Here is a 14,221-nt window from a genome sequence, read left to right on the forward strand (position 1 = left end):
CTGGAAGAAAGCCAGTATATAAAGTGGCCGGATTTTGTCTTATGCATGCACTAAAGCAGTTGAAGATGGGGTGCAGAGGAGAGGAAACAAAGACCTCTCCATCACCATAGACCTGAGATAGCACAAGGTATCCACCACAGCTCAGCCACCCTCTCTGGCAGGGAGTGCTACTAGCAGAGAGGACAGGTAGCAACTTGAACTACTACATCTGGCTGCTAACCAGAAGTAGCAGATATTGTGAAGATGCATGTGCCTGCTTAAAGACATCTGTATTGAAATTTCCAGCTCATGCCACATATAACAGTTAATAGATGGCTCCCACTTTTCAATCGCCCTTTCTGGGCCTGATCCACAGACATACTCTGTTTTCAGTGGGATACCAGAATTTAACATCCTCTTCCCGCTTGGTATCTCACATTCTTTTTCCCTTCCTTCTCCTAACAGGGCACCCTCCAGAAGTTTGTAGATGACCTCTTTGAGACCATCTTCAGCACCGCTCATCGTGGCAGCGCTCTCCCCCTGGCTATCAAATACATGTTCGACTTCCTGGATGAGCAGGCTGACAAGCACAACATCCATGACCCTCACGTGCGGCACACCTGGAAGAGCAATTGGTGAGTGAGACATCCCAGCATAGCCCAGCACCAGATTCTGGGCTGGAAGGAGAGCAGAGGGACATGTGGTTTGGGTATATGGCTGTTGAGGGAGCTCAGGAGGCTGGTATAGGGTTCAGATCACCAGGCTTAGTCTTCCCAAGCTGATGGGGAAATCAGAAGATCCCAGAATCTAAAGGATGCTCTCAAGGATGGAATGCTTTGGCTAAACAGGTCCCAGTTTGGCCTAGATTACATGGGAATGGCGGTATTTTGAGGGACCTCATGGAGAAAAATGGTGAAGTGTTTAACTGCTGCAGTGCCCAGACCCATAAGAATATCTAGGGAAGCATGGGAGAGGACTCAGCACCACTGTCTTCATCTAGACTGGGTGTTTGAATCCCTACTGTTGTAGTCAGGAGTCTTGAGCTCAAATGTTTGCCTGCAAATAGGCATCTAGTGCCATCTGAGGTATATTAAGGTATCCCAGACAGCCACAGGGGATGTGGAGCATCCACAAGAGACTTGTACCCTCCTGGGCTGGCAGCTGGAAGCCAGGAGAGCATCTCAAATGGTACTAAGCACTTAAAGGCTCTGGAGCTGGATATGAGCAAGTGACAAAGTCTGACATCAGCCCCCTGCTCTAGCTGCCAGGCAGCAGCCTCCCTTCATACATGCAATGGGACAGCAGGGAAAAGCCAGGATCGATGGTGAGAAAAGATCTCTGCAGCTTCTCTCCGCTGAGTCTCCCTGTTGGAAAGAGCCCCTTAGGGAATCACTCCCTCCCCTTCTCCTGTGCAAATACAGGGACTATAAAAGAAACAGCAGAGGGGAGCCATGGGGCTCCCAGCTCATGCATTTTTTCCTTTTACCAGCCATGCTGACGGCAGATCATCCCAGCGCAGTGACATAAAAAAAGAAACCCCATGCACCAAAGAGGCTTTCAACTAATGAAACATTAGCATATTATTAACATTATCTGCGGCACTAATCTAAGGCTGATTGCAGCCACTCAGACTAAATGAGCAGGAGGTTTATTTAAGGGGGGGGGGGAGGAAGCAGAGTGTGTGTGTATGAGGGAAAAGGGGCAGTATGAAGAAATCTGTTCAATCAGATTAAATTAACTCAAAGTCACATCATGAGCTTCATTATTCCCAGCTAGGGACATCATCTCTCTCAGCCCCCCTGCACTCATACGCTCATACATGCACTCTGTGCTCGACCTCACTGCTGTGTTTGCCATCCAAACACCTGCAGAAGTTCTGCTTGGTTCATTCATTTGCCTCGTGCCCCAACAGATCATAGAATCACAGAATCATAGAATGGTTTGGGTTGGAAGGGACCTTAAGATCATCTAGTTCCAACCCCCCCAGGGACACCACATACTAAACCATGTCACCCAAGACTCCATCCAGCCTGGCCTTGATCACTGCCAGGGATGGAGGAACTGGGGAGCTTGGCCTGAACATCAGGTGGATTTGTTAAGCTGATGAATAACATCCTCCTGGGAAAGTGCAGACACTGAAGGTAGACTTAACAACACTGAAGGTAGAGTTAACAATCTACTTGTCAGACAGACAAGAGTTTCACTCCGATCAGTGACACATCTCCTAGGCCATGATCATATGAACGCATTTGCCCTGACAAAAAGGCTTGAGGCAAAGGCTGGAGGTAGATACCTCAGGGCATTTCGTACAAATGAACTACTCTTTTGAGAAAAAGGGGAAAATAAGGCTTTGGATTGCAATTGGAGTAACATTTCCTTGGTTAGGGCAGATTATACATTTTCATTTCAAAGGTTGCAGCACTTCTTTCCCAGTTCCTTTTTTCCCTTGAGGCAACAGGGTTTTCCCTATCATATAGTGACTGCTTCATTCCCAGTGTGCTGGGATCATATCTGGGCTTGGCCTTGAGCTGTGGACCGTGATAGCACATGATGTCCACAGCACACAGTGCATGCCATTAACACTCCTGATCTCAGCCTGGGAGCTCTATTACCTGTTTTCCCATGGGGTTGCTATGATGACTAAAAGCCAAGCCTCCCAATGGGAGAAGTTCACCCTAAGTTTTGCAGATGCCATGTTTGATGAAGCAGCCAACAAGTGCATCTTTACATTACAACCTACTGCAGAGAAGCTAGGAGTAATTTTCATTACCTCAGCTACGGTCCCATTAATTTATGTGTAACTTAAGTAAGACGGCATTGACTTTAAGACCGCCAAAGTCTGATTTCTAAGGATAACAAGGACAAAAGCCACTCCAAGGTGACTCCATTGCCATCCTTAGAGTGCTATAGGAGAGGAATTTATTGTCTGTAAGAGCTTATCCCAGAATCCTGAATTCCACACCATGATCTTTGATTCCCATCCACTATTCACCATTGCAACCTCACATAACAAAGCCTATGAACCATGCACCGACTGACTCACCTCTCCCACCTCTCTCACAGCCTGCCATTACGGTTCTGGGTGAACATGATCAAGAACCCACAGTTCGTCTTTGACATCCACAAGAACAGCATCACAGATGCTTGCCTCTCTGTAGTGGCTCAGACTTTCATGGACTCCTGTTCAACCTCAGAGCATCGGCTGGGCAAAGACTCACCCTCCAACAAACTGCTCTACGCCAAGGACATCCCCAGCTACAAGAACTGGGTGGAAAGGTGAGTTTTAGCTCTAGAAACAGGAATACCATAAGCAAGTGGTACAATGAGGCCCTGCTTCATGGATAGAGGTAAGAGGCATCATCAGTATTGCTTTTGGTAGCTGCCTCTGGGCATTTTCTCTTTGATTATTGCCTAAGTAGAAAACTTGTTGTTAGCCTTTTATTCCCATGACCCTTGCAGCAGAGATGGAAATTTAATTAGAGGTGTGAACTGAAGGTGTTTGCTGTCATTGTTTCTCTTGAGGAGAAACTGTTGAGAAGTGATAGAGGGAGGAAGGAAGGAGAGGTGATGTCTTTGAGCCCTGTGAAATACATTTACTTCTAAGTCTTTCCACACAGACCAGAAGTGGTTTGTTGTTCTCAGCATCCTTGTGACAGTCTTCATGCTGTCTAGATCCCAAGGGTCGTAGAATTATCTCCCTTTATTCCGAGCCCAGTAGCTCTCCTTGGAGGCTCTTCTGTGCTTTGAAAGAGATGCCATAAGATTGACAGCCTGGTGCATGAAGCCCTGCAGGTGTTTTCTGAAAGGTCAGAGGTCTTTCCAAGTGTTTAATCCACATCTGCAAGACCTGTAGCTACAGCTCCATGTTCTGTTCAATCCATTGCACTGAAGGTCAGTGTCTGGCAAAGCTTCTCTACAGGGAATACAACCAAAACAACTATTCCTGCAGCATATACGGGCTTCAGTTTGTCTATGATTTCCCACAGGACAAGCAGGTAGCACATCTTGCACTCCATTCAGCAGGAGCCTGTCTGATGGAGCAAGCCTTGCAGAAGTTGATCTGTGCTTTGTTTTCCAATATGCTATGCTTTACTTGGTGTTATTGACAGGTTTGGGAACTGCACAGATGGAGAATGATTGCTACTCTGTAAATATCAAGACAGGTTTATCTTACAGATCATTCCTGTGCAATGCCATCCAGTTTTAAGCAATGATTTGTCTGGATGACTTCATAGGCACTGGCTATTGATGCCATGTCATGCGGGTTATATGAGACCTCTGCTACTGTAGGCACACTGTGCTGTCAACCACTGTATTTCTTTTGGTGGGGATGATTTTCTCTTACCTTGTGAAAGGAGAACATGGCTGATCAAATAGCTCTGTCCCCTACTCAGCACGAGGTGACATTTTTACAATGATGTTCCCGTTGCTCTCTGATTTGTCTGGACAATTATTTTTAGAGGTGGTTAAACGCCTCTGAAAATGTTGTTTCTAGGCAACCTGTAAGGATCTTACTACCTTGCTTAATTATGACCTACTTCTGGTACTGTGTCCAAGTTTCTCAGTATGTTTTGAGGTTGATTGCTGGGTTGACCTGGATAGAGGGAAAGAGGTGTCTGAGATTCATTTAGAAATCAAGCTTGCACGAGCACTGCAAAGGTGTAATACTCTAGTGATGCTTTAGCAACCTTGTGTGCAGTGGGTGGTTAGTTTCTGTGGATAAATACTTTGTTTTGCATATGCACGCTGTTGATGTTTATCTTTGGAGATGGTACATTTGGGTGACAAACTGAGGTATGGTGGTGGAGAACATGGTTTCTTTCTGGATGAACAAAAGCCTGCAGTTTCTATTTTGCTTTTTCCAGTATTGTTTTCACTTTATGACTTTTGAGAGCTAAATCCTCTTTGTCCAGTAATCTTCAGCAATAGGTGCTGCATTTCCCTGGAAGTTTTCCCAAACAACTGGATTTGCACACGAGGAACATAATACCTCCTGCTGTGAGTAAACAGCACCGGATTTCTGTTCCCAGCATGTGCTGGGTTGTTATCTGCACTGATGTCTGAAAACTTGAACCAAAGCCCAAGGGGAGGCTGCGGGTTTTGGAATATGGTTCGAGCTTCTGCCCTGCCTATGTTTTTGTGTGTCAGTTCCACTGACTCAAGGTGGTGGCACCTGGATGCTGTGGTAGATCAAAGGAAAAAACATATCAAGGATGAATAAAATATAAATTCAATTCAAGCTAGAGTTAATGAATTCCTTTTTTCCATCCTGAAACTCTACTTTGAGGGAGTTATTCCAAATCCAAAGGCTTCCAGTACTGGTTGGAGCTATTTCTGTAGTCAGTATCAGCTGGAGATGACATCCTTCAAGACCACTAGACTTCTTCAAAGAGCGAATCATAAGATAAAAAGATTGTCAGGCAGGGAGTTTAAGAAGTGGTTGAGTAAATCAGAAGAACTTGAAATCAAATAAACTTCTTTGATGAAGGAGAAACTCTAAGAGGGCAATTAGGCAGTGGTAGATTGTAATCCAACTTGAAGGCACTCTGGAGTAAAGACAGGCTCCTGACTTCTAACAAACAGGTTTGTTGCGATGGTAGCTGAGCTGGGATTCTCCAAGCCACCCCTTTGCCACTGCTGGTTTGTCAATGTGGCATGTGCCTTCAGAACTTACAAAACTCAGAGCAGGGAATGACTTTGGCATAAGAAGCAGGCATGGGTGAAAGTACGTTCCTTCAAGCCTTCAAAAATTGGTTTTCCAGCTCTTTAGATTGTGAATGTACATTGGAAAGGAAATGGCTGCAGATTCTGGCCTGACCAATGGTCTACGTCTACATAGTAGTCAACTGGGAGTTTGATTTCAACATTACTTTTTAACGCTATTGGAAGGAGAGGTGGGCTGCCTGCTGAAACAATCCTGCTGAGAAATCCTGCTTTCCGTGCAAAACCAGGTTCAGCATTCAAATTACACCCCCAGGGCTCTTTCACTATGAGAACACACTGTTAAAAAGTATGGAAGTGTAGCCACAACTTGGATTTCCTGGGGCAGAAGATGAGGCCTGAGAATTAACCCAGGAAATGGGGACAGTCTATTTGGCTTTTGTTGAAGCCATGAAGAGTCAGGCTATAGTTCTAAAACAAAGTGAAGGCTTTTCAATTACCATTATATGAGGCTATTGAAAAAAAGAGGAAAAGAATGGGAACGGTAGACCAGATTCTCATCTGACTTCTGTTAGCAAAACTCCATAGGCTTTGCTGAATTTACATTAGAGCAGCCTCAGATCTGCATCTTTTCAAGTTTACTTCAAATGTCCCCTTTGAGCCTAAAAATCTGGAGAACTTGGGAGCATTTGATGCAATCCCCAAGTAATACAAAGGGGAGCCTGTTCTAATTGGGACTGTCTCATTAGCATTCAACACCACACTGAAAAGATGACAAAGGGCTGTGGCTGACCTTTCATTTCTCTCCATGCTGCCAAGCTTATGATAACACTTGTTTGAACTTCATTAACACCATTTAATTGCCTGCATCACAATCAATACCATGTTTCCCTACCAAAGCCTGGCATGGAGTCAGGGATGTGGGAGGCTGAAAAGGGGCAGAGCACAAAAAGCAGAAGCCAAAGAGTTTTTCCATTGCACACTGGTGCCCAAAATACCTGCAGTGCTGCAAGGAGAGGAACTGGTGCTTTTTTCTCAACCCTGCAGAGACTTGGTCTCCTTTTGGCTGCTTATTATGCATTAAAAATAGCCCCTCAAAGAAAAGCTGAAAGTCAACGGAGACATTGCAAGTATTCTTAACAGCCTGAGAATCTTCCAATGAAGACCTTTCAAAATAGGGTCGCCAGGTTTGGGACTAAAAGAGGTTTAAAGTGATGTGATCTGTGGGATTCAGAATCAGAACATCTGCAGGTTACGATGTTAACCTGCATAGAAATGCTACCTGATCTAGCTGTTGGTATCCAGGTCCTGGGTCCATGATCTATTTTCTTTCCTGAAGAATCTAGGAAAGGCATTAGTCTTTAGATTCCAAGGTCTCTTTAGATTCCAAGGTCTTAATCTGTTAGAAAATGCTATGAGAGTGTATTTGGAGTACACAAAATGGATAGTCTGTACCCATTTGGGGTCTAACCTACATAACTTGTCAGCCTGTGGTTTTAGGACTCTGTAGTCAATAGACGGTCTCTTTCAGTGCAGTGCTTGTGGTATCTGTTGGACGCTTTGCAGCTAGCATTGGAAAGAAAGACAAACTGCACTAGTTTAGTACAATAAAGATTACAAGCTGCATGTACCCTAACATTATACGCTATTGAGGTTTCAAACAGAAACATTGGGATGACTCCAAGGGCTTTAAAAGAGAGCATCAAATGGCAGGTGCAAATCCTGGCTCTACTTTAAAACATGCGATTTTCTGTGTCTCCCTTCCCCGTCAGAAAGAAAGCTCAAGATACAGCACACCAAGGGTCAAGCTAGGGGGGTGTTGTCAGTAGAGATAATAAAAAACAGTGCTGGAAGGGGCCTCAGGAGGTCAACCAGACCAGCTCCTGCCTCAGGGCAGGATCAGCACTGTCTAAAGTCTTCCTGACAGATGCTTGTCTACCCCTTTCTTAAAGGCCTCCAACAATGGAGCCTCTGCTCTCCTCAGGCAATCCATTCCTGCGCTTCCCTGTCCTTTCCATCAGAGTGTTTTCCCTGATGGCCAGCCAAAATTTCCCTGGCTGTAATTAAAGCCTATGCCATCTCATTGCATGCCCAGGGGCAGTGAGTGCAACTTATTCCCTTTCTGCTGCAGCTTTTGGTGTTATCTGAAGACTGTTCCTCTTTCTTCATTTTTAGTCTCCAAAAAGCTCCCGATGTTTTCTCATCGCAGTAACATGCTGTTCTTACATAGTGCAGTTTTCAGCAGGGATGAAAATGTGTCTATACACAGAGGGTACAGCCTCAGACCAACACATCTTGATGCTGGATGGTTTCTTCTCCCAGAGAAACTACCTGTGCACCAATTCACTCTTCAGCCATTGTCGCAGTGCTGTCCATCCATGCTTTACCTTTTATTCTGAGATGAACAGGAACAGCAGCAGGAAAAGCCATGCACATGCAAAATAAAATCATGATCTTCATTAGGGGATGCATACACAGACAGAATCGTTCCCTCAATCAATGCAAGGCAAATCTCTGGAAGAACTGACAGGCCTTCAGCTAACTTTGGCCTGGTAGCCTCTGCTTAGCTGACATGCTATTACAGCCAATGTTCAATCAGTGTCCAACAGCCTGGCGTTGAACGTCTCTCCAAAGTAGGATCAGTCTGGGCTAATAGACTCTTGCAGCTGTAGCTCAATCATAGAACCCCAGACTGGTTTGGGTTGGACGAGACCTTAAAGCTCATCCTGCCATGGGCAGGGACACCTTCTACTAGAGCAAGTTGCTCCAAGCTCCACCCAACCTGGCCTTGAACACTGCCAGGGATGGGGCAGCCACAGCTTCTCTGGGTGCCCCGTTTCAGTGCCTCACCACCCTCAGCACAAACACTAACTGCAGCTCACATGCCTGCTTGGAATACAATACTGCCATGCCGTGCAAACAGAAGAACTGACAGCATGTCCTTGCATTGCTTTCATCCAGAGCTGGCCGCTGGATTGCTCCTAAGCTTTCCTTCAGCCCTTTTCTGCTATAGGAGTCCCCCACATCCCTTTTATGTATCCTTCAGTGGTCCGGATACAGCCGGCTATTGCATAACCCTAATTATGTTATTGCTGTAATTGCGTCTGCCGTCTGCAGCACATGGATTCGTTACAAGCTTTTCATATGCTAAAATGATTATTAATGAGAGCAGTCCCAACCCAGCGACGGCACAACAACAGCCATGACAAAAAGATCTTTTGGAAGGCAATTAGCTCCATGCTAAGCTGCCTAAACCACAGTGGTGCTGGAATATTTCAGACTGGAGAGGAAGCACTGGCAACGTGGCTTTTCTCTTCTGATGAGTTAATGAGCTACTGAGTGGCAGCAGGCACAGTCGTCCTTGTGAGACAGCTCCACTAAGGAGCATTCAGAGCAGCCTGCAGAGAAGGACTTGGGAGTGTTGGTTGATGAGAAACTGAACATGAGCCGGCTTCAGTGCTCACTTGAGCCCAGAAAGCCAACCGTATCCTGGGCTGCATCAAAAGGAGCGTGACCAGCAGGTCGAAGGAGGTGATCCTGCCCCTCTACTCTGCTCTTGTGAGACCCCACTTGCAGCACTGTGTGCAGTTCTGGTGTCCTCAACATCAGAAGGACATGGAGCTGTTCGAGCAAGTCCAGAGGAGGCCACGAGGATGAGCAGGGGCTGGAGCACCTCTCATATGAAGACAGGCTGAGAACACTGGGGCTGTTCAGCCTGGAGAAGACAAGCTGCGTGGAGACCTCAGAGCAGCTTCCAGTATCTGAAGGGGGCCTACAAGGATGCTGGAGAGGGACTCTTCATCAGGGACTGTAGTGATAGGACAAGGGGTGATGGGTTCAAACTTAAACAGGGGAAGTTCAGGCTAGATCTAAGGCAGAAGTTCTTCCCTGTGAGGGTGCTGAGGTGCCGGCACAGGTTGCCCAAAGAAGTTGTGGCTGCTCCATCCCTGGCAATGTTCAGGGTCAGGTTGGACGGGGCTTGGAGCAATCTGCTCTAGTGGAAGGTGTTCCTGCTCATGGCAGGGGTTTGGAACTAGATGATCTTTAAGGTCCTTTCCAACCTTAACTATTATATGATTTCCTGGTCGGTACAAAAGGCAAGAGCATTTATCCTTGGCTAAACAGAGGGTAAGTGGTATTTCCAAGTCACTGTTGTATTGCTTACCTAGGAAACAACACCAAGCAAAGACATCCCAGGGAAAGAGGATGTGAAAGGAGTATGAAGAATTATCTTTTGAGAATAAGAGGGAGCACTACTAGATACTGGCCCATCCAAAATCCTTCACCATGCAACAGTGGCTGGGGATGCTCTCATGTGTTCTCCTGTTCAAGCCAGGCTGGGGTGAGTTGCTGTGCTAATGATACCTGTGAAGTCACATCTTAAGGAACAGTCCTCACATCCTCCATCTGAGTTGCTGAGTGATGGATTTACCCAAGTTTCTCAGGGGTTTTATTGCTTCTGAAGTCTAATGAACATATTTCCTGACACATGAGAGAATGAACAGCCTTAGGGTAAGAACTCAGGCTCCTCCTGGAAACTCGAGGGGAAATTCAAGCACATAAGGCAGGATCTTTGGATATGCATCTAAGGATCTTCTGGAAACAGCTGGGAAAGGATCTACTGGAAATAATCAAATCTGGAGTATAAAAGAATTAGCAAACCTGCAGCACCAGGCCAGCAAGTGGTGTACGTCTGACCAAGTAGCCATCATCATCTATTTTGAACTCCCAGTTTGGAACCTTTGGAGGCAAGTTAAGCTAGATGTGCTGCTTTGCTACCTTCCTGTCTCATTCAGAGGGAATCTGGCTTAGTCTTGTGCTCCCAACCTCCTGCAGGCTCATTCAGCCTCTGGGGCTGTGGAAGTGTGAATCAAAGACCTGTCCATGTCTGAAGTGAGATCTGGTGGCCACCAGCTCACAGGATCAGTGTGGTGAAAGAGCATCTTTCTCCCCCTGCGTTGCCTCACAGCTCATCTATGGTGTAAGTAAGAAGGGAAGTGGCACACAGGCAGCGTTGCAAATGCTGGCAGTGAGAATGTAAAGCTCTCTGGGGTTTGGTGACAGCTTCACAGTGGGTTTGAAGACATTAGGGGTATGCAAATGACAGAGAGGCCCTAAGTACCTCTGAGGATCTGGTCTCAAGTAGAAGGTAAATAAAGACTCAGCAGGGATGTTGTCATCTCGCTACTAGGATGATTTAATATATACATTCATAATTTCTTTAGATAGCACAGTGATGGCTTCATTAGAAACACTTCTGTATAAATAAGTCATTTGGCCATGGCGGAGTTCTGATAGAAGGATATTATATGTCTTCCTATACTAGCAGCTAGGTCTGATTATTGTACATGCTTTTTTCCCCTTCTTTTTCTTATATTTTATCCCTGAAGCATACTTTCACAATACTTTGGTTTACTGTCCTAATGGGAAATGACTGCTCAGGTGTGTGATGCCCAAGGAATTGAGTTCAGGGGACACCAAGGCACTTTGGTACAGTGGTGGGTAATGGCCCATAAACCCAGAATACTGAGATCACAGCTTGAGAGTCTGTCATGGCTAGATAGACCTCCAAACCCTGAAATTCAGATTCTTGCATCCTGTCCTGCACTCTAGGGAGCATTATGTGTTATTTTTCATTGTTCAGATTAATAATGGGAGTGTTGTGCTGCTAGGAAAATGCCTCTGCGGGGCTGGAAAGGGACTGAGGAGCTTTCAGACCCTTGTGAGTGACTTACAAGAGCATTGCTATAAGGCGAAAGGGAAGACAGGACACACTTGGAGAAGCAGATGATACGTGTATCTGTGTTTCACTTTTTGAAAGCATCCTATCCCTATACCCACTCTCCTGACACCCTTTGATGCCTGGTTATACCAAAGAGGAATAGGAGCATTTCAACAGGTTGTCAGAGCCAGACCAGCAAATACAACACAGGAACTCTGCTTTCCTCCACTGGCCTCATTCTTTTTTGCTATGATGTAATCCCCTCACCCAGCAGGAGGGTACCTATGCAATATTCATGTGGAGCTGGGCTCTTCTCCATGGACTATTCTCAGGTACCATAAATCAATGCATTTCACTGCATTGCAGGCTGTTTCTCCCCACAAGTCTATGAACTGTGCTGGCTGCTCACGGATGTTGTTTTCTTTGGGTGCCAAGGCACGCTTTGCTTTTTGGCCATAAGACTCTTTGTTTCCCAGCAATATGCTTTGGCTCTGAGGAGCCAGCAATAACACTATCATTGACGCCACTGATTCCTGACACTTTCTTTTGTCACAAGTCCATGTAACATAAGTATGATTTTGTCCAGCTGCTGATGCTGAGGCCTGTTTGAGTGTTCCTGGGAGTGGCAAAGGTCTAGAAATACTTATTCATCCTCACCACCATCTTCTCTTGGAGGTAGTTCTGCAGGACAGGTCCTCATGGAATTTCTGAATGCCTGCTTTACTCATAGACAACTGTTCAAGTCCACTACGGTATAGAGGGTTAGGCAGAGTGTAAAGCAAAATCAAGCCCAGACCACCCAGTGATGAGTGATGGAGTGGGCAATATTTAGACCATGGGACTGAGTTAAATTAGGATTTTTGGCTGGTCCGGAGCCCAGAAGACAAGATGCTAGAACTCCAGGGATAGTGATGTTGTGCGTACTGGAAGTTACAGCAAAGTTAATGAGGTTTGCATGAGTTTTTATCATGAGCCAGAGCCTAGCTCTGGAAGCAGGCAGGCAGGAAGACTGTAAGGGAGAAAGACCTCATCCTTCTATACCTTTATCTCCCAAGGGTTACACCACACTCCCCCTGCAAAACCAGGATAACAACTGACACAACCCATCGAATAAATCAGTATGGGAGTGACCAAGCAAAACCTGAGCCTTCTGGTGTGGAGGGATTTCCTCCTTGCAGTCTTGCACTGCACCTCCTTCCATCGGAGACTCAGCAGCTGTTTGTCCCACTCTGTGATAGCGAGTGTTTTCCCACTTGTCTGTCTGAAGTATCTTTATCATCGAGCATTTCAGCGTCCTCTTTCTCTGCAGTGAAAACCAGCCTCCATCTCAGCGGGTGTCTCAGTGCTGTTCACAGGGCACCTGTCAGCTCTTTTGGCTCCCTGTCCCCTCTGCCTCCTAATTATAAAACTGTGGATTGCTGCAGCTATGGGGGGGTTTTTTCTTCCTTTTTTTTTTTTTCCCCTTTTTTTTTTCCTTCTGCACAAAATGTCAAATTGCAGAAATTAAAAATGTAAATGATGGTGTCTAATTAACCAGTTGACAGCAGAGCACAGCTGCGAGTGACAGTGACTGATTACCTTCTGCAAACCTTGTCCTCCAAGACCTGCCTTACCCGGGCGGGACAAAGGACATCATGGAAAATAGCAACTTCCTTAAAGAGACCTTGCTCTGCTGATGAAACCTGATGGACAATGGTTTTGGGGGATCCTTATCCTATGGATAAGGGGTTCCCTTATCATCTTGATCCTCTTGATCTTAAGAGATCCTCTTGAGCTTAAGGCATCCTCTTTTGCTTAAGGGGAATGGCACTGACTCCTAAGGAAAGCAGATTTTCTCCAGTTAAAAGTGGGGGTGTTGAAGCCTGTTGCCTCAAACTGACAGCTTAAAATCTGGGGCAAAAAGTTGATGTTCAGCAGCAGACGAGTTGCTGGGATAGACTGGATTCAGTATGGGATGTGGATGATGTTAGCAATGGGTGCAGGTGAACTAGTGTGAATGGTGCAAGCAAGCATGCAAGGAGTTAGTTTATGTCTGGGAGTGAAATCCTGAGCTCTCAGTGGGCAGCAAGATCAGTGGAACTTCTCTGTGGCACCAGAGGAAGGGTTGCATGTCCTTGAAAGCCTGACAAAGGAATCCAGCATCAACAGGTACTGCCTACTTCTTTGATGACATGGAGAAGGTTTACGAGATGCTCTTTGGGACTGCAGTCTCAGAATAGGGTTGAGTGAATACAACACAGGGTTGAGTAGATAGAACACATGTTTAATATTCAGGAATAGTGCCTCAGTAATTTCCACTTTGGCTCAGCCATCTCCCTTGCTGTAAAGAAGAGCATCACCAGCTATACCATTGATGCACCAGAAAACCCCGCGAGTCCTAAGCGTATTCTTTGGGTGCCCCTGCCCATGGCAGGGGTTTGGAACTGGATGATCTTTCAGGTCCCTTCCACCCCAAACCATTCTATGATTCTATGATATGATGATTCTGTGATTGTTTTTATTGTTGGTGGCTTTCATCTCTTGACTCCCTACTCTCTCCCCTCAAAACCCACCCATATTTCTCTCTCTTAGGTACTATTCAGACATCGCCAAAATGCCAGCAATCAGTGACCAGGACATGAATGCTTACCTGGCTGAGCAGTCTCGCATGCATATGAATGAGTTCAACACCATGAGTGCACTCTCAGAGATATACTCCTATGTTGGGAAGTACAGTGAGGAGGTAAGAGCAGTTCTGCAGGACCATGAGACAGCCCACCCATTCCCAGGGCCCAGCATGTGTCACAGATCCCTATTTTCGTCCTGGCTATGGGGATGATGGATTTAAGGAATGAAAAGCAAGGCCTTGGGTCTGCAAAG

At 45.9% G+C, this 14,221-nt stretch overlaps 1 protein-coding gene across 3 annotated transcripts in view; it reads left to right on the plus strand.

The window, feature by feature from the left end:
- Nucleotides 1-14,221, plus strand: part of PLXNA4 (plexin A4) — a 475,791-nt gene that overhangs the window by 453,943 nt on the left and 7,627 nt on the right. For all 3 annotated transcript variants that reach the window (XM_030479279.1, XM_030479280.1, XM_030479281.1), the window contains exons 29-31: nucleotides 445-614; nucleotides 3,043-3,255; nucleotides 13,934-14,084. In XM_030479279.1, the coding sequence (XP_030335139.1) occupies nucleotides 445-614; nucleotides 3,043-3,255; nucleotides 13,934-14,084 (534 nt within the window). The remainder of the gene's footprint in view (nucleotides 1-444; nucleotides 615-3,042; nucleotides 3,256-13,933; nucleotides 14,085-14,221) is intronic.

The sequence above is a fragment of the Strigops habroptila genome, chromosome 3, assembly GCF_004027225.2.
Source record: "Strigops habroptila isolate Jane chromosome 3, bStrHab1.2.pri, whole genome shotgun sequence".
Taxonomy (NCBI): Eukaryota; Metazoa; Chordata; class Aves; order Psittaciformes; family Psittacidae; genus Strigops; species Strigops habroptila.